Source organism: Lycorma delicatula, chromosome 7 (genome assembly GCF_047948215.1).
Source record: "Lycorma delicatula isolate Av1 chromosome 7, ASM4794821v1, whole genome shotgun sequence".
NCBI lineage: Eukaryota > Metazoa > Arthropoda > Insecta > Hemiptera > Fulgoridae > Lycorma > Lycorma delicatula.
In genome coordinates, this window is record NC_134461.1 from 1,058,823 (window position 1) to 1,080,407 (window position 21,585).

The following is a 21,585-nucleotide window of genomic DNA, read 5'->3' on the forward strand; positions in this document are numbered from 1 at the left end:
TATTGCAGATATTTCATCAATACTTATTAAATATGTATATTATTTATATTCAATTATTAAAGTAAACTGATCCTGATTTACATACAACATTATTAGACATCTTTATCATTAGGCAAAAGAAAGGAAAGGTATACAACAACAAGGCATTAACAGACATTAATTAGAAAGAAAATAAAAAACTGACAGCAAAACAAAGGTCAGTACAGATGAAGAATTTATTACTATAGTAAACAAAAAAAAACAAAGATAATTACCTCTGATTGATACTACTTCCCAACACTCTATTAACTTTGTAAGTTCTTTTAGAATCAGGTTGGTTTGGTATTTCATACTCCACTTTCAGACCACCAATATACTTTTGTAAACTCTCCTTTTGCCAATTATCTAACTCTTTATCAAATACTCTATCACCAATCGTTGCATTTTGATCCCTAATTACTTTTATTAGATTTTCTGGTTTCGGAAAACCTTTGTGGGCGACTGAAAAAAAAAGAAGTTGTTTGTTACTGCATGCCGATGCTAACAATGCTTAGTAAACATGAATGAGTCTGTAAATAAATATTACTGAATAATATTTAGCTGTTCCTGCAGCAGCAATGAATATAAGTCCTTCAATGTGTTACAAGGGATAAAGATCCTATGTTGTTTTGAATTTTTACAAATGTTTATGGAACTAAGTTTCCCATACAATATCAGCTCACTTAGTCATTTTTTAAATAAAACCTAGCGTATGTAAAAGTAAATATAGAAAAATATAATAAATAGGAGCCACTGATTAGAAAATAGAATGGTGTCCACAACATTCTACAAAATAGGATTTGTCTTCAGTCTAGTGAATTAGGAGAGAATTTAAAAAAAAAATATTATTCATTATAATAATTCTTTTAACATACTAGTTTTTTTTACATCCTCCTTAAGTAAAAAAGGATTTCTTAAGGTAGTCTTTCATGAAAAAATGTTATAAGAAAAAATTACTTGAAACAGAAGTTCTAGAGAAATTATTTCCTTAAAACTTTTTTTTTAAATTTTTTTTTACTTTTTTTAGTTTCCTTCAAAAAGAAAGACCACCCAAAAATCAATCACTTTCCAAGATTTTTCTTTCCTTTTTAGGAAAGGAAGAAAGCTAACTAAGCTCTGAAATCCAGAGCTTAGTTAAAAAATCTATTAACATTTTAACATTTAAATAAGGAATAAACTGTCTACTATTTTATATTTCATGAGAAAAAAGTAATTTTTTTGAAGAAAAAAATCCTTTTCCTGTACGTTACAGAAAACGTACAGGAAAAGATTTTTCCTGTACAAAATATTACATTGGTTTGCTTGGCATTTCTCCCACCACCACCCCATTCGGTCGCCCTAAAGCATAAGACCGAATGTCAGTGCTAACCTAAAAGTGTGAGTGGAATAAGCGTGGTACCATAAAGCACTTGCTTGCATGTCCCGCCGCCCACTTGTCATATATCACTAAAATGGGTAGGCGTATCCCGTCAATTACTGAAACATATATGAGTATCAATAATTAATTTATCTCGTCAAAGACAGCAATTCGCTGCCACAGCGAATTCTAGGCCGCTGAATGCCAGCATATCTGTTCACCATTAAAGCACTTGGAGCCTTAATCTGGCTGGTAGCCAGCCATATCTCTCGATTAGCTTCCTACAGCAGCGTGGAAGGAGTCTTTTCCCTTAGGTAAACTGCTGATGTCAGTTGAACAAAGCAACCTCATCAAGGAACTCCCACACAGTCTGACAATGAACTTTCACCACTAAATCGATTAGGAGAGCTTTTCCCAGTACAGTGGTAGCCTCATAGAAGGCCTGTTTTAAAAACACCAGTGCATACAATTAACACTCTGCGCTGAGCACTCCTTAAATTTTAAATCAGTGCTAGATTTCTTTCGAACCTATGCACCCGAACAGATGCCGCATATGAAGTCAAACTTTCAAAGACACCTAGGTAAACAATGTACAAACGACAGCCAGTAATCCTTTCGAGCAATCCTCCTAAGCTTGTGCATACAGAGATGACGTCCGCTGTAACTTGCCTAATGTGGCTGCTAAACAGCAACTTCTCATCAAACAAAACACCTAGGTACTTATGAACTCGAACTCAGCTGATTACACAGCCTTTATACTTAATACAGGGGTTACAACTGTATAATTTGTCTGCACCCTTGAGAAACATAAACTTCGTTTTGGGCACAGAAGTCCTTAAATTTTGAATGTCCATCCAGCCCTCTGCAGCTAACAAAGCCAACTGCGCTCTGTCGTCTAGCTGCAGTCGAGAGTTACTACAAACTAACAGGAGACAGTCATCTGCGAAAGCCTGAACTGTGACCCCTTCCGGGAATGTCAGTCCCAAAAACCCGTCGAATACCAGGTTTCACAGCAAGGGGTTGAGAACGGATAACAAGAAAACTGCAGAGGATTGTAAACATCGCATAATAACAAAGCCTGTTGAACATATTCCTGGCTGAAATTTTTTTTATATGAACTAAAACTTCATCCTTACCATCAACATTAAGAAATGGCTTCCAGCCAAGAATCGCACTTTGGTAGAAACCATACCGTAGTTCTAAACCATCTCCAAGATCAACAATTTGTTCTTGCTGAGGTCGAGTAAAAAATGAACGCCCAACAGCAACAAATCTACAAGAAAAATTTTTTTTTATTTTACATACAATAAAGCATCAAATATTTATTAGTTAATATTTCAACTGACATTATCAGGAAATAATTATCCAAAATAGATAATGTTTGTATGTAGCATGAATGCAGGTGACCTTCTGCCAAAAATACAGTCAGTTGGTTTCTCTATTTTGTCTTAATCTCAGCCAATTCCCTAGACTATAAATATGCTATAACATCTTCCTCAAAACTATAAAAATATTACAAAAATTTTTTAAAATTGATTTATACTTTTTAGTCATATTTTAATCAAATTATTATCATATATTTTGCATGAGTTTAATTAGTAGGTTAATTTTGATTTCAAAAGATAACATCATTACTGAAATTTATAATCTACATATATAAAAATGAATGTTTGTCTGTCTGTCTGTCTGTATGTCTCTTATGCCTTCCTAAACCATTCATCCGATAGCAATGAAACTTTGGGGAATGGTTGGACGCATGCCAGGGAAAGTTTCTGAATATGTTTGGACCCGCTAAGTGGCACTGGCGTCGAGATATTTAGAAAAATTGTACTTATAGTCCGATTTGCCTCATATTCACAATACGTGTTACTTACACGGAAAGAATTATTTCTGCAAAAAATGAAACCGCTAGATGGCACTGGGGTTGAGATATTTAGAAAAATTATATTAATTGACCGATTTGGTTCATATTCAGAATATGAACATTAGTTATGTAAAATAAAAATTTTTGCAAGAATTATACCCGCTAGCTGGGGCCGGTGTCTAAATATTTACGAAACAAACAAATATACAAACAGACTTTTTTATTATATATATATATATATATATATGTACAAAAGACATGTTTGTATGTGTGTTCGCTAAAGACCAAAAAACTAATGGACCGATTTACGTTCGGGCAAAAGGTAAAACAGTGACAAGGGGAAAGGTGGAAAGAGAAAAGGGAAAGGGTAAACAGGAAACTGGGAGAGGGTTGAGGGAGAAGGGTGAAAGAGAGAAGTTGGAAAGAGGAAGGAAAATAAGCAAAAGGTAAAATTTGTGAAGTTTCATAATATTCAGTTTTTTAATTTTTTTTATCAAATTTTCAATTGTGTTCATTTAAACTCTCTCGCTCCTTTATATATATACTCAAATCTGGCAATGGCGAAGCATTGCCGGATCTGCTAGTATATCTATAAAATATCAAACAGATTTGCAATCAAGCATTTACTACATAAAATAACAAAATAGTGAAGTTTATATTTCATTTACTTTATTATCACAAATTTCATCAATGATGTGAAATTTCACCAATATGCAATGTCAGGAAGTATGTTATATTAAGGATGCAAGATTTAAGGAGAAACATGAAAGAAAAACATTGTGAGTTAGAAAAGCAAGTAAAAATAGAAAGTTCTATCAAATACCAAACGTGAAGAAAAGTACAAATAAGTAATACCAAGCTTTTTTGAAGCTAGAAACACATCTTATTTGCTGATGTCAAAAAAGGAACTACATTAAATCCACAGCATTACTTAATTGGCTACATACTAGCATACTGCTGCAGTAATGCTTACCCTTAGGTGCAACAACCTGAGTGCTGCTTATAAAGTTTAGTCAGGAAATACTCATAAATTTCTAATCGGAAACCAGCGATTTCAATTTAATCTGCTGTTGCATGGCTGCCTAGCAGGTGGATTTCTACATTAATGGTATTAAAAAAGCTACTGACAATAACAGATTAAATTTAGCTACAGTAGAAAAAAGATTTACCTATTGTATTACATAACAAATATTTTGATTTTAGTTTATAGCTAAATGCTCTTTACTTAATGGATGACCCTTACATGTTTTTTAACTTTTTTTCTCTCTTCAGTATTTTACATCAGCAAATGATGAGATAAAATCTACTACCTGAAAATTTTACTTTTTCTAAGTACAAATTAAATGTGTTTAGGGTTCAAGCATATTAAATTATACTTTAAAATACAAAACATTGTATAGACTGAATAAATGAGATACCGTGTTAATGAATGACTGCTACAGTTTTATCCTTAAAAAAAATATTTAAAATATTAAGGTCATTTTTAAAATTCCAAAAATGTTCATATTACCAATATCTAATTTATTTCAGATAAGAAATATGAAGATTGAATCCGATTATAAGGATTTGGTGCTGGGCATCCATTTTTAATAAAGGGTATGGTAGAATTGACTGGACGATTTAAAACTGGTGTTGAATTATATGCCAGTGAACAGCACAGTATTTGCATTGTTGGTTTATTCAGTGACCACGCTACAGCACAGTTCAAGATGTTTTGTTAACATTCTGTATCGATACTTGAGGCAGATAGGAGTGTTAGAAGAATGTTACACATAGATTTACATTTTCACCTGTTTAAAACTCATTGGTTCAAGAATTGCTGTGTTCCTGATACTAAGACAGCACCCATGTTGACTTGTGCTCATTATAGTTAACAAGATGGTGTGATATCTCACATGACATGACTCATAATATAGACTGTTTGATGATCGAACAGAATACTGTCCAGAATGTGTCGCCTATCATAATGGTGAAGACCAAAGCCTTCGTGCTTTTCTTATTTATAACCATGCAATTACTTATGAGGATACTTAAAGCATTGAAACTGACCTCATAACATAGACGAGTTAAAAGAATCTTTCACACTAATCCAACTTATCGCATCAGAAATGCTAAGAAAGGATATGGACTCTCTCAAGCAACATAAAGACTTATTTGCTTAACAGTGGAACCCATTTTAGAAAGCTATTTTTAAAAATGTTATTTAAGTCATAAAAAATGCTCAATAAACTTAGAATACACCGATCTTACAATAAATCACTTATTTTTAACATTTTTAATAATGTAGAATCTTTTATAGTTTTAACCTGCAATGTAATATCTGTTTGTAATCTTTTATTTAAGAGGTAAGTTACTAAAATCCACAACCATATTAAGCTAATTACATATTTGAGTTACAAGAACAGAGCACTGTATGCGATGTATATAAATCTTTGCCAGGTTTTTAGGAACTAAATGATAATACGTTTTTGTACTCATAATAATATTCTTTGCAATCTCATCGGTAATTCATCAAGTGGTTTCTTAAGAATAGATAAACATAAAAATGACACGCAAAGGAAATTAACAATATAAAAATAAAGCTTACAATTACAGTTACAATATGGGCAGAATAAATAAAATTTGTCTAAGTTTTTAATTTTTGGCCATTAAATGCATACACATTAACTGTTACTAGTTCTAAAATTTTCCTATGAAATCCTAAATTTTCAAATAAATGTGTGGAGATGCATTTATGCATTTGACCCCTGCTTCTAATTCAAAACCCGCACTTATTTTTAAGTGCGGGTTCCAATGCACCATTCTGCTTGCAATGCAAATTACTAATGTAGTTTTCTCATCAGTGGTTTATTTGCAATAAACATTATGCACAAAAATAAATTATTTGTTTTACAACTACAATCATCAAATTCACTAACAAAATTAACTAAAGTTTGTTACTGGCACTGTACATTTTAACATTATGATTTCTTTTATATTTAAAAGAAACTAAATACTGGAAACTATTATTGTGATTGGAACCACATGCATCATAATATACTTCATTTCAAATCTTGAAAATCTTCGATTGTCATAATGTGCACTCTCTCCATATTTCTGAAGGGTATGCACCCTTGTTTAGATGAAAATTTTCATTCCGTATGAAGTGAAGCATTATTTTCTTAGTTTTATCAGATACCGATTTCAGAAGCACGACATACATCTAAAGCCTGACCAAAACTTAGGGTATCTTCATGTAACATTATTTAACATATGAGTGGTTCTTTATTTCCTACATAACAAAATCTTCAATAAACAAATCACTAATATCTTTAACCATTTCTGCTTTTAATTTACAGATATGTAACAAACTGATCAATGGACTTTGCTGGAAGTTGGTAAGTAAAACATTAATGTCCAATACACTTTTCATGTATGTATATACATTACTTTTCTAATGTCTATTCTTTCAAGAATCATATTCCTCTGTACTAATATACAAAATTACATTTATTTGATCTATCTAAGTACAGAAAAATAAATGAAGTAGGATGAAGTTTACCTTATTCCATTATACATGCAAAAACGTTTTCACGAATTTCTCACATCATCAGTTGCATTACATTTTTTCAAATTATTCACATCAAATTATATATTATACATAAATATTACAAAATAATTAAAAAAAATTATTTTTTATAAAAGAATAAAATTTAGTTATAATTGAACATTATTCTTTTATATATTATATACTTGAAAAAAAATCTTTTATTTAAAATTAAACATTAAAAATGAAAAATTACATAAAGATAAATATGAACAATAAATAAAGGAATAATAAATTGTTTAAATACAAAAAAATATAGTGGTCTAGTTAGCCACTGTTACATTACTAAACAGAGTTGAAATATAGTGAATTATACATTAACAATGTCTGAAGAAGTGCTGCCATCTGTTGCAGCTTTTATAATCGTGTCATCCTCATACCCTGTTTGAAGGTTGATCAAATTAAATTTACTTTTATATCATATATATATATATACACACACACACACTTTTATATATATATGATATAAACATCTCATAGAAAGTTTTGAAAGATCTTGTGATCTTTTCTATATAAATGTGGTCACAATCATTAATCCTTTTTTATAAATTCCACTCAAAATAAACATAGTCATCCTCAACATAGTCTAACGATGCAAAGTGATTGAAAATTGAATGCTCTTCCACCCCGTAAAAGTTCATTCCCCTAGCCATCCTACATATTCCCTTCTAAAATCGCTAACCAACACCAAAACATACCCAGAGACAAGCAAAAACAAATGTTAATAAACTACTAGTGATCTAGTGATAAATGATAAGTCTAATGATAAAACTAGTTCTAATGAACTACAGTGCATCAATCAACTAAGCTTACGAAACTACTGTTTTTATCGTTATCGTACATACAATATAATTTTTTTTATTTTTGAAATTACTATTAGTGATTTGGAAGAATAACATGGAAAAATCAATTTAAATTCCCATATGAAGAATATACAAGAATATACATTTATCTAAGAATACTACAATGATAATGGCAAAGAAGCTGTTCAAGAATACTGTTGGAAACTTCCAAACTGAACTATTCAAAACAAAACAGATTTTTATAAATACTCATAGCTAACTGAGAGAAAGAAGGTCATTATAGAAAATTTAAAACAGGAAAATAATAGTCATGAAGAGATGTACATCCAAGTCCTTGATTAAGTGTATAATGATTGATTAACTAATATGATGATGATTAAGTATATGATGATAACTTGATGAATATGAGCATGTGGAGAACATTACTTTGATAATGTTCTCATCTTCACCGTTTACAATATCTGTAAGAATATGGGTGAATCATAGAATCAATTACTCCCAATGGAGTAATAGCATTAGCCATGCAAATACTCTTCACTGACAAACTAACACAACACTTACATGTAATGGTATTAATAATTCAAGAAACAATCATATATGAAATGATGGCAATCCTCATACAACGTTTGAATCAAATAGATTTAAATTTTGAATTTATTTATATGGAAAAACAGAAAGTATTAGTGTATTTACACAAATACAACAATGATGAAAACTTTGATTAAGAATCATGTTTGCTGTCCAAGAAATTAAACAGCCTAATTATGCTGGAGAAGGCAGTTAGTTGCATTCATAAATTGTCACCATGAAATGTACATAACACTGGAGGTGAATATCTGGACAGTGATAAAATTACATAATTTTATCTCTGTGTAAATTGAATTAATAATTCAGTAATAATAATTTTATTATTAATAAAATTAAATAATGATATAATTCTGTTATAAAATTAATAAGAGAGTAGGCCTAATTTTTTCAATTTATCACCTGTAAGGAAAGATTTTCAGAATTTTATTGTTCTTAGTTTTTCAATAAAAATGATTTTAATTAATTTTATTAACTTTAATTATATCAATTTTCTCAGAGTTAAATTCTCTAACATTCTGACTCATTTGATTACTGGCAAATTAACAATGTAAATTTAGAGCAAACCTAAAACTGTATATTTTTTGACTCCAATTCTTTTTTTGCATATTTAAACAATTTTTTTGGAACTGCTGGAAATACAGTTTCACTCATTTTTTTATTTTTTCATGTAAGACTACATACAAAACAACAAATTTTTGTTCAATAATTTGGGTTGTGTTATAGAGTTTTAGCAGTATTTGCCTTAACAGCAGAAATCTGGGTGAAATATTTATGCTAGTTATAACAAAACAAAGCGTTTTTCGGACCAGATCTACGAGGGTTATTTTTTTTTCAAGGTCCGATCGGTCACAAAATTAAAACTACAGTGAAAATAACAAATTATTTATTTTTAACAAGTACTTACATAGTTACGCTATTTCTCTACATAGTCGCCACTCCGATTTAGACATTTGTCATACAGTGGTACCAACTTTCCAATACCCTCGTCATAGAGCGAGCCGCCTGTGCTTCAGCCATGTTTCTACACTGGTCTGCAGCTCAATGTCTGTGCCAAAATGTTGTCCTCCTAGCCAGTGTTTCATGTGAGCAAAGAGGTGAAAATCGGATGGAACCAAGTCCAGGCTGTATGGTGGGTGATCAAACACTTCCCAACGAAAACGCTGTAGGAGTTTCTTTGTTACAGCTGCAGTGTGCAGCCGAACATTGTCATGGAGAAAGACAATGCCTGATGACAACATTCTTTTCCGCTTATTCTGAATTGCTCTTCGTAGACATTGAAGAGTCACGCAGTATGAATGAGGCTGCAGTGATGGTTGTGCCACATTCCTTGAATTCCACCAAGAGAACTCCATTCCGGTCCCAGAACACAGTAGCCATACACTTTCTGTTGAAGAAGGTTCGCTTAAACTTCTTTGGTTTACTGGAAGAATGAGAATGCATCCACTGTTTGGATTGTTCTTTTGTTTCTTCAGTTTCTAAATGGAGCCATGTCTTGTCCCCTGTGACAATTTTGTTAAAAAAATCTTCTCCTTCGTTGTGGTAGCACTGGAGAAACGTTAGGGAAGCGTCCATTCTCATTGTTTTGAGATGGTCGGACAGCATCTTGGGAACCCATCTTGCACACAGTTTGCGGTACTGAAGTCTCTCACTCACAATGGTGTAAAGAGCTGACCTTGAAATTTCTGGAAACGAATCACTCAAAACAGAAATTGTGAACCGACGATTTTCTCGAATTGCCTCATCCATTCGCTCAACGAGATCATCGGTTGACACTCGCTTCCTTCCCTGACTGCCTGCATCATGAACATCTACACGTCCAGCTTTAAAGTTCCTGCACTATTGTCGCACTTTGCTGTCACTCATTGAAGTTTCACCGTCCACATTACTTATTCGTCTATGAATTTCAGCTGCATTACACCCCTCAGCCTGAAGAAATTGAATTACCACACACACTTCACACTTGGCAGGAGATGCTATTGTTGTAAATATGTTTACGTGCTAGCTACGTGTTCAGAACAAAACGAAGTGACGCAGCGTGATTGAAGGCTGTACTAGAGACACTGCGCAAAGGTTCATCCAATTTTTGCGTGGGTTTTTATTTTGCGACCAATCGGACCTTGAAAAAAAATAACCCTCATATATATATATATATAGAAACTCTTTTCATTATTCTGATAACAGGAAACACCAATAAAGTATGGAAGAGTGTTCAGAAACTTCCTGACACACTCTGTGTGCATGGACACACTCACAGAAGTGAGTGAGTGTGTGTGTGTGTGTGTGTGCGTGTGTGTGTGTGTGTGTGTGTGTGTGTGTGTGTGTGTGTGTGTGTAAAAATATACATATATAGCAGATGGTTGAAATAATAATTACCTTTGGATGAATCAGATTTAACAGAAGAAGAACAGTTATCATGACTCAATTTACGACTAACTGCAGCCAACTGCCGGGGTCTTTGCTGATCGGTTAATGGTGGCAATGTTGAAGAGGACAGCAGCCGGTTATTGTTCAATGAAGTCGAGGATAAAAATGATTGCGGATGATTCTGGTAGGTGTTCAATTTTTCCTTATGATTTGCTCTAAGTAAAGAAAGAAATTAATTTATGAAATCTTAATAATAGTATATTTAAAAACACTGATTCTATTTTAATATATTCTACAACACAGCAGTCAGCATGCTTCACACTCATGGATTCAATTTCTTGAATGAGTTTGGCATTTTATAATTTTATTTATCTATCATCAATAAAAATATATTTAAATACACTTATAACCCAAATACATTATTTACCAATACCAATCAATTTCAATGAAAAAGGAATTCATCAATTCAATTTTTTTTTTCAATAAATTACAAAATATATTTTAATTCTTTCTATCTTTTACATTATTTAAATAGTTTTGTATTAATCTAGAAACTCCTCCCCATCAAATATTATGAGGGAATTGTGAAAATAATTAAATCATAATCACAATAACATTGAAGTAATCACCTTATAGGATAAAAAGGGTGTTATTAACACCTCCTGCTTGCATAAATAGAATAAAGAAGCTATTTACACAATTCCTTAAGTTTTTACCCTTATTCTTTTATCTTTATTTAATGCTCAAAATTTTACATGCATAAAAGTTTTATAACTCCTCCTATTAAGTATATGTATATAATAAGAATACAAAATGAATATCAGAAAGGGATGCATAATTTATTGCTCTATATTATTACTTCCAGCTTCCCTTTCTTAGGGTTATGACATATGTAAAGTAACAAGGGTTTAAAAATGGATGCAACCCAAAGATTAAGATGGTAGAAGACACATATAGGTAAATTTTATTTCTCTCAACATGTCAGTAGGTAACATTGTACTCTAGGTTAACAGCTTGGAACAATTGAAATGTCCTTCTTATGCACTAGTGCTATACCAGTATAAATCCATCTCTATTGTTTTAACTATGTCGTTTTCCAAGGAAGAACATGTGTTTATTATTGATACTTATTATTGTGCATATTAATCTTATAAACAAGTGAAAGATGATTTTTGGATAAAATTTCCCAATTCTTCAGTTCTTAATAAGTCAACAATATCACGTTTGATTAATAAAGTTCGTGAGACTATCAGTACATGATTGGAAAAGCACAGGTCGACCATCATTAACAGTAGAAGTTCTGGAGGATGTGAAAGAACTTTGACTCTCTCACCCAGCTCAGAAAGTTATCTTCACAGGCTGGGCTTTCATTAACTACAGCTTTCAGGACTACTAAAAAATTACAATTGCATGCTTATTACATCAGTGTCATTCAAGAACTGAAAGAAATACACCACGGAAAATGTTTACAGTAATGTTTGTCATTGGTTTCGTATTTTTACTGATGACAATGGTATTGAAATTTTGGATGTTTATTTCAGCAACAAGGCGTGGTTTCACTTGGATGGCTACATTAACAGCCAAAGCTGCTGAGTATGGAGTGCTGAAAATCCTCATGTGTTTCATGAACAACCATTACAAGCACGTAAAATTGATGTTTGGTGTATGATTTCCCAGCATAATGTAATAGAGCGTTTATTTTTGACAAATCTGTAGATACTGCGATTTATCGCAACATAATCGAACAGTTTATTGCCATGTTAGACTTACATGAATTAGAATGTTGGTTCCAACAGGATAATGCAACGTGTCATACTGCTAATGAAACGTGGATATGTAACGAGAATGTTTTGGCCATTGTTTGATATCAAAAGGGTTGTGGCCTCCAAGATCCCCATATCTTACACCAGCGGCAGACTTTTACTTTGGGAGTATTTAAAAAGTGTAGTTTTTAAAAACAACCCTCATATACTTGATGAATTGAAGGCTAACACTGAAAATGAGATTTCAAACATTACTGAGCAAACATTACGAAAAGTGGCTGCAAATGTTATGAAACGTGTACAAACCTGCATCAAGATCACAGGAAATCATTTTGATAATCTATAATAAAGTTATTAAAGGTAATTTGACTACTGTTGTATACGTATTTTATTAACATTAATATTTTTATAATAAATTCATGTCATCTAACAGCAGGATTGCGTCCTTTTTTAAATACCCAATGCTTGAAGAATAAATCACAATTGCTTTCTTTGGGATGTTCAATAAACGTCCACTCCATGCGGTGAACATATTTTAAAGCATACATAAGGGGAAAAAGAAAAAAAGTATTAAACATTCAGGATAATTTTTTATTTCTTTAAAATTTAAATTCATGAGCTACTCTTTAACATAATCTCTAACTTTAGGCATTTTCCACTGTTATTTTCTATTACAACTGGCCTATTAATGAAAGTTTCTGTGATAAAAGAAATTTTATCTACATATACACACATACAAATGTTATCCTGAATTAAACTATTTTCAAATCAATTGATTTAATGAAAAAATAAAACCAAATTTAAGCCCCAATAAACAACTGCCCTGCCAAGTACCAGAAAGTGCCAAACATCATGGTGCCACAAATGCAATCAATGCAACTGATTCAAACTAATACGACACTTCCGAAGGAAAAAGATGAGAGAAAGTGGATGATCAATCTACCACAAGAGTACTGCCTGTGATCAGAGCAGTTTAAATCTTACTCAGGACCTAACCTTCTTAAGGTTAAAAAGAAGTTCTGACCTTAACTATTATTAAAGTTCAGGGTTTCTTTTTGTTTTTAGATCTGGGTCTAAAATAACTTTTTTAACTTAAAAACAAAAAACTACTCTTTTTCTGTTAACGAGGTTCACACTAACAAAAGTGACTTAAATACACTTCATATTAAATAGTGTTAATTATTTTTACAATATTCAAAAACAACATTTAAAAACTTATTAAATAAAGTACAAATAGGTTGTATAAATGTTACATATATAAATACATTTATATCAAAACTATACACTATATATGTCAGATATAGTGGTAAGCAAGGTAATCCACTGAAAACAAAAAAGAATTGTTCCAGCATTTGCCTACGATTTCGAGAAAATCTTAGAAAAACTTGGTCAGAGTAATATTATAAAGTACAAAATTAATGAATAAAAAAATAGAAGTGGTTTACTGTATATTAAAGTATTACCATGTGCATATAATACTATGAAATAATAGTGATGCAAGTATATGAAGGAAAAATATTTTCAGTGAAGAACATAATTTTAAAGTCATTAATTAATTGATAAATATCTGAGAACATGTTTTAATACACATTAAACAAGTTCACAGAAAGTTCAGATTTACCTAATTTAAAGTAATACTTTATTAAAAATTCAACACAGCAATGCTTTTTCAGACAAAAAATTAACTTAAATTAATCTATCAGATGTTTACATCATTAGATAATTTATTAAAAACAGAAACTGAACATAATAAGATCCCTTCTCATAGGCTTAAGTATAACAATTTGTAATACAAAAATGATAGTGTAGTAAATAAAAAAATATGTAAATAAATAATCTTAATTTCAACATTGAATGATTTCAATGATTGTACATTGTGATAATTTTTTTCAGTACTGTTATATTTTAACATTAAAAACACTATTTTAAAAATAATTCAATGTTATAAACTTTAATATGACTATTAAAAAACAATTATTTAATGTAAAACCAACTTTCAGTATTACAATTTTAATGGGAGTACTGTAGTGTAATAAATATTATATTGAGACAATATGGTTTGATATTTTTGCAAGAACAATAATTTGGTCAGTTACATAAAATTATTTCAAAACACTTCCAAATAATTTAAACCATAAACAACAAAAATATCAATATTATTATTCATAGAATTAGTATTAGTAAGATGTGTCCATATGAGAGGGAAAGTGGAAAATCTTTTATCTATATTTAGTTACATCGTTACAACCTATCTGATGAATAAATTTGTGAACTGCTGACACTCAATTTCCAATCATATTCATAATTCTTATATCATGTAAGTAGATTATCTTCTGATGTAAATGCACTGGTATCTGTAAAAAGGGTAACAATGAATGGTTCTGAATGTGTAAGTATTGAGAAAAGCAAGAGGCCAAATATATTTCCTTGGATGGTCCACTATCACATTCTGAAGTAAGGGCATACTATATATTTTCTACTGGTTCTATTGTCAAAAGGTGATATTTCAATTGGCTGATTACAGTTGGTTAGGTATAACTTTACCCAGCTTAAGCTGCGCCTCTGACTTTACAATTACTAAGTTTTATCATCAGCAAGAAACTAGTCCAAACACAAAGAGCTGCAAAAGGATAGTAACAGATTGTTATCTAATGATATAACTTTAATCAATACTCACAAGTTATGCATCATCATATCATCGAGAGTCATATTAGACTGACTCTGTTGCTGAGATTGCTGTTGCTGTGAGTGCTGGGGCATGCTACTGCTACAAGTGACACCAGCAGTACTGGTTGCATTTCCTCCCCCAGTCCGCACTTGTGTTTCTCTGGCAAGTCTGCTGCTGTTACTACCTCCACTAGCTTCTCTGTAACGGTCTATACCTGTTGATATACTAGTGTCACCAGTAAAAGTTCCTAAACTATCTCTTCCTTCATTGCACTTGCTGCGTGCTGATAACAAATTCTGTCTCGAGTAACTGTAAAAATTATATTAAAAAAATAATAGAATTAAACAGTAGATCAGCCCTAAAAATGAGTTGAATTTGTATTATATTTTACAAAAACTATACATTTCTAAATTTTATAAAAATATTCAGGCTCAAATAAGACTAATGTTCAATATATATATTACATTTAATTGGTTTAATGCACATCTCCATTATTTCATTTTGACTTCAAATCAGTGTGTAATTATACAAGCCTGTGACGGTTGTGCTTTTTAGTTTTTGATAATTGATTCTTATGTATTTTTTAGCCCTGAATCTGAAAATAACCTTCATTTTTTCCATCATGTCAGGTTTGCAAATTTTAAATTTCAAAATTCACAAATATGTTGAAAAATTGTGAAACAATAAAATGTTTTTTTTTTTTTTTCGTAATAAATTAATATAATATATTTACTTTTTTGGCTAATACTATGCATTCTTATAGCTAAACAGTTGAGTGGTCTGAAGAGGTGGGTGGGGGGGGTCATTGATCCCCTAATTTCTAATGAAAATTGTCACAAAATAAGCTTAATTTCTATTATAATGCATTTTTAAATTAACTTACTTTAATTATCTAATTAATTTTTATGAGATATGTCATGTCTTTGGAAACCACTCCCCCTCTTCACCCACCATTAATGACGAAGTAAGTAAAATACTTACAATTTTATTCCATGTGTTGAAGTTTCTTTGAATGGCTTATATTCTGCTTCGTTGTTTTCCTTCTATGTTCTCTATAGAGTTCATCTCGGTGTAACATCCAGCAACAGACTGCCATGATTGTAGAAGTCCATTTTACACAGACTACTCGATGATCTTTTGCGTGATGATAGCGAAGCTGGAGAGACTGCATACCATCTGCGACTTCAGCATGAGGTTGTTCTGTTACACAGAGATGCATTATCTGTGGAGACTGCTGAGGCCACAGTGCATTGTGCTATCTGTAGTCTTGGTAGAGATAAGATGCCTGGCTTTGATGGACTGACAGCTGAGTTCCTTGTTCACTCAGTTGGCGTTAACGTGAGAATTATCACACATGTATTTAATAAATTATTGATTGGTAGGTCATCACGTCGACCCCTGATGTTGCTACCAGTTTTCAGCAAGGTCTTTGAGAAGGGGTTGTATCTTTATACAAATGAGAGGTTGGTCTCGTGTAGGTTGCTGATGGAAAACCAGTATGGGTTTCACCTCGAAAAAGGCACTGAGGATGCCATACTTCATGTGATGAGTGTGGCGTCGGCTAGTGAAGCGAAGTATATCTTGGGGATCTTCCTAGACATTTCCAATCTGTGGTTCATTTAACAATCTGTGGTGGCCCTCTGCCATTTCCTAATTACAGAGGTGAGGATAAACTGAAAATGAACTGCAGGTATGAAAAGTTATTTTAGTCTTTGAGATGTGTTGCTCTGTGAGGGCAGCCATGAAGAAGGGAAGACACTAAGGGTTGTCCCCAAGGCAGTGTGTGTGGGTCCTCTTTAGTGGGTGGTGGATTTTGACTCTGCGACTGAGGCTGCCCAGTGGGTGTCTTGTTGTGGCCTATGTGGATGACGGGTTCCTGCTGGTCAAAAGATGCTCATGGAGGGAGGTTGAGCTCAGGGACAGTTGTGCATGCAAGGTGCTTGATCTGTGGGCTCATCAACACAAGATGACTTTTAACCTGGAGAAGACCACGATGATGCTCCTCAGAGGCCATTTGGCAAAGAGTCAGCAAGTTCGAGTATTGATGTCAGGCCATAGAATGAAGTACACTCATGTTCAGAAGTACCTCGGCATGTATTTTGATAAGAAATTTCAATTCAAGGGGCACCTTTAATATGTTGCAGAAAAGGCCTGTAGGCCTGTAGTGCTTTTTAGGATCCGACATGTGTCAATCCAGATGGGGGTCTCAATTTTATGACCCTAAGCATCCTGTTCAAGGGTGTGTCTTCACCAATGTGAGAGTTAAATAGTGTCCATGTCCATGCCCACTATTTTAAATACTGTAATCCATAAAATTACTTTTAAATAGAACACTCTGGTTCACTTGTTCAATTGGTTATTTAATATTACTTTGTTTATTTTACACATTTAGTTATATTATATTTTATATTTTATTCTTTTTACATTGTGTCATATTATATTATTAATGAGATGAGATGAATATGTATGTCTGTAGTTATGAATGTGATTTCTGAATGTGAAATGAACAATACAATATGTTAAAATTAATATACATCTTTGACAGCAGCTGTATTAAGCTACCTAGATATATCAATATCAATAAGAAAACGAGGCAAAACAAAATACATCATAAGAAATGTAATAAATAACATATGGGACCAAACAGTGTGTGTGAAGCAATTATGTTGTATGCTGCACCAGTTTGGGCAGATAGGATGAAATTCTGTAGTTACAGAGATATATTATTGATGGCCCAACAACTATTACTTTTGATGGTATCGGGTAGTTATCAGATGGTTTCATAGGAAGTGGTCTTGGTGATTGCAAGAGTGAAATCGGTTGATATTCCAGCTCTTGAAAGACAGGGACGGTATGTTGCTAGGAAGTTGGATAAATTGATTTCCGGAAAGATGCAGCATGGTTATATATGGCAGGCTAGATAGGATGAGACTACTGATGAGCGATATACGCATGACCTCTTCCAGACATTAGAAGCTTGTGGGCACCTCATGGGTTTCCCCTAACAAGTACGTAACTCAATTTCTTACAGGTCATATGTCCTTTAGGGGTAGACTGGCTGGGTTCAACCTGGTAGATTCGGGTCTGTGCCTGTAGTGTAGGGTGCAGGATGTTGCCTTCCATGTTTGTATTAGTGCGCCAAATATGATCTGGAGTGTACCGCAGTACTTTGTCGACTGGATGTCACTGGAGCAACACTTGACATTAGTCAAAACCAGAAGGATCGGGCTGAATGGTCAGTTGTTAGAGAATTTCTGCACTATTTGGCTAGGAAACAGATTGCAGAGGGAATCTAGGGTGCTGCTTAGTCTTGCTCCTGCGTCCTTTTTTTTGTTATGGATATATATATATATATATGAATATAATTTTCTTGTTTAAGTGTTTTTGTTTTGTTGGTGTTATATCATTTTGGTTGTTTTGCTGTTAGTTTTATTTTTTTCTGGTTTGTCTCACATGTGAACTCATTTCACCTTTCGGGTGGGTGGGTGATTCAGTTCCTTTGATGACTATAGTTTAATATAGTTTTCAGTCTTGCTTGAGACTAGAGATATGTTTTGTTATTTTTAGTAATAGTTATACCAATGGGAATGTTGCTTGTGGCATTCGCATTGGTGGCATCCCGCGTCCCGGCAACTGAGAGGTATATGCCAAGAATTAAAAGATGATCTCTGGTAAGGCCCATCAGGGCTAGGAATGGAGTGGGTGGTTGGAGGGTGTCTTCCCCTAGAGAATCAAGAGTAGTCCATTTTCCTTGATACCTTCTTTCTATTTCTTTCATGTCCTGATGAAATCTCTCACCCATCTCTTTGATTATGGCATCCAGATTTTCACGAATATAGTCCACATGTGAATTTAAAAAGTGAACCTTCAAGCTCATGGAACAGACTAAATTTTTGTATCTCTGCAGCATGTTCTCAATGACTGATTTGAAGTTCAGATCCTTCTTATTACCCAGAAACTTGATTTCTACGTCTTTAAAGGCTCTAAGGTTTATTTTTCTGCAATTTCCATTTATTTATCAAAATTACCATCTTTGAGAAGTTTTCTTATGTCAGGACCAGTAAAGACACCCTCTTTTAGTTTGGCTTGTCACAGATGGATTTAAAACATTTACCTTCTTTTGATAAGACTTTGATAGATTGCTTCATCATGCCTAACTTGATCTGCAGAGGTGGCAGGAGAACTTTATTTGGATCTATAAGAGCTTTTCAGAGCACATTTTTGGTTCCATTATAATGAAGCTCTATTTGGCCAATCTTTCCTTATCCAATGATTTTTTCTGTCTCTGCTAACCCATTCACACAAAAAACAAGGAAACTTTGTGTATCCTTCCTGCTGTCCTAAGAGCACTGATATTATTTTGAGACTACTGCACATAATCCACTTATGATTGTCATATTTAATTTTATAGAATTCCAAATTATTATAACCCTCTTTTAAATGGACAGAATGTCCGAGGGGTATTGATGGATATGTATTCACATTGTGAAGGACAACTTTGAGGATTCTTTTGGATGAATCTACAATCTCCAATTGGTATTCATACACAATGTTAAATTTAATCAAAAGTCCACATATATAAGTGCAGAAGACTAATTCTCCTTCTTCTGAAAAAATATGGAAGAAAATCCTTTTCTCCATTTCCTCCATACCTTAACCAGGAAAATCAGCTGCTAGCAAGTTCTTCTCTTTAAGCCTCGAACTAAGTAATTCTGAATTTTCTTTGGTCTCAAAGTTTGGATTTAAGTCTCAAACCAAATCGATTAGTTCAGACTGTGAATAATGCTTTGGTACACAGCTATCTCCAGGTTCATACTCCTTGATGTTATCTTCATTTAAATCACTTGTGGAATCATCTGTTTCAGGTACATTTTCTGGTGGAATTGGCAGCAACACATCTGGACCATGAGGAATCGGGTGTAAAGCGGATGGCATATTTGGATAGATGATTCTTTTTTATTTTTCAAACTGAAACTGTGAACACTAGTTGAACAAAAGTAACAATCATCGGTGTGATTTCATGGCTCTCACCACACCATAAAAATATGAATGCTTCTTGTTCACTTATTTTCACTTTGAAATACAAGAGGTACACTTGTCGAACGAAACTTGTTATATTTCTTTTTTGCCTTTCCACCATTAATTCACCACAATGTAAGAAAAAGAAAATCTGCAGAATTTTTACAGCTTCTTGAAAGCCATTTTGAGAACAGAAAGTTTGCTTTATGGCCTGGAAATATATATTCCACCAATAAAAAATGCATTTGATCACAGAAGACAGAAAAAACTGGATTTAAGCTTGCTGATGGTTGAAACAGCACTGATAGTAGTTGCAGGTGCATGAGTGGCACGGATAACTGCCAATAAACATCTTACATCTTGTTAAGTCTTGTCACAACCTGTCAGCCAAGCTGTCAGACTCCATGCATTTACTGACCAATGAGAGCCAACTCTCCCACTGCCTCATCATCTTCAACCCAACCTCTGCCCTCCTACTACTCAAATGTTCAGCTATAAGAATGCATAGTATAAGCCAAAAAAGTGAATATACTATATATTAATTTATTACACAAAAATAATTTTATGTCTATTTTATAGTATCACATAATCACAATTTTTCAACTTTACAAATTTTTAAATTTGTGATTTGCAAAAAATCCTGATGTGATGGAAAAAATGAATGTTATTTTCAGATTCAGTACTAAAAAATACTTAGGAATCAATTAACACAAGTTAAAAAAACATTCCACAACCCAAATTTTACAGGCTTGTGTAATTGTTGAAAAATATCTTTTGTAAGCAGGTATAGTTTCATGCATGATTTTGAAATTGCTAATGGCTACTAATAACAGTCATTTAAGAAAACAAGCAAATATATGATACTAGTCAAGAAACATAAGAAACCACAAAAAATACTAATATATCTGTTTTGATAATGGGATTATTAAATATAATTGACTGAGCAAAGCAAGAACCTACTTTAACTTGGCATTTCATGCTCCTGGTTTGTGTGTTATGAACTAACATGTTTTCCAGTTTTTCAAGGGAAAATCTCCATTGCCAAGCCCCCAATAGTTGTATTTCCAGTTCATCTTCAACAGCTACATATTGCATATTTACTATCTACATTTTACTCTATCTTTAAGCTTAAAGTCTGTCTCTATGATCATTCTACTATGGTGAGTATCATCCCTAATCTCAGTAATAAGTATTTACTTAACCTTAAGTTTGTGTTTTGTTTCAAAATAAAAAAATATATATTCCACTTGCATTTTTTTTTCTTTAATGTAACCAAAAATATTGGGATATAATGAAAATACAGTTTATTTGAAAAGTTGCTGGGCACTTGAATTATGGAAGTGTAATTGATGAACTTTCTTAATTATTACTTTTTATTTTTATTCCATTGTTCTACAGGAAACAGATATTACAATAACCAGAATAGTATATAAAAGGTGTTAAACATTTCAATTTGTTTTCAAACACTTTAACCAGCTGATGCACTGGAATTCTCATATATATGCTGTTATTGCAGTTTTTCATTCATCAATCATCTGTGATTTGTTGTGATACA

At 32.6% G+C, this 21,585-nt stretch overlaps 1 protein-coding gene across 1 annotated transcript in view; it reads right to left on the reverse strand.

Moving 5' to 3' along the window:
- The window catches only part of LOC142327845 (protein argonaute-2-like), a 60,182-nt gene extending 40,236 nt beyond the window's left edge, over positions 1-19,946 (reverse strand). The window contains exons 1-4 of the mRNA XM_075371187.1: positions 19,786-19,946; positions 15,021-15,320; positions 2,512-2,648; positions 255-480 (exon numbers count right to left, since the gene is read on the reverse strand). Coding sequence (XP_075227302.1) covers positions 255-480; positions 2,512-2,648; positions 15,021-15,320; positions 19,786-19,946 — 824 coding nt within the window. The remainder of the gene's footprint in view (positions 1-254; positions 481-2,511; positions 2,649-15,020; positions 15,321-19,785) is intronic.
- Positions 19,947-21,585: the final 1,639 nt, after the last annotated feature.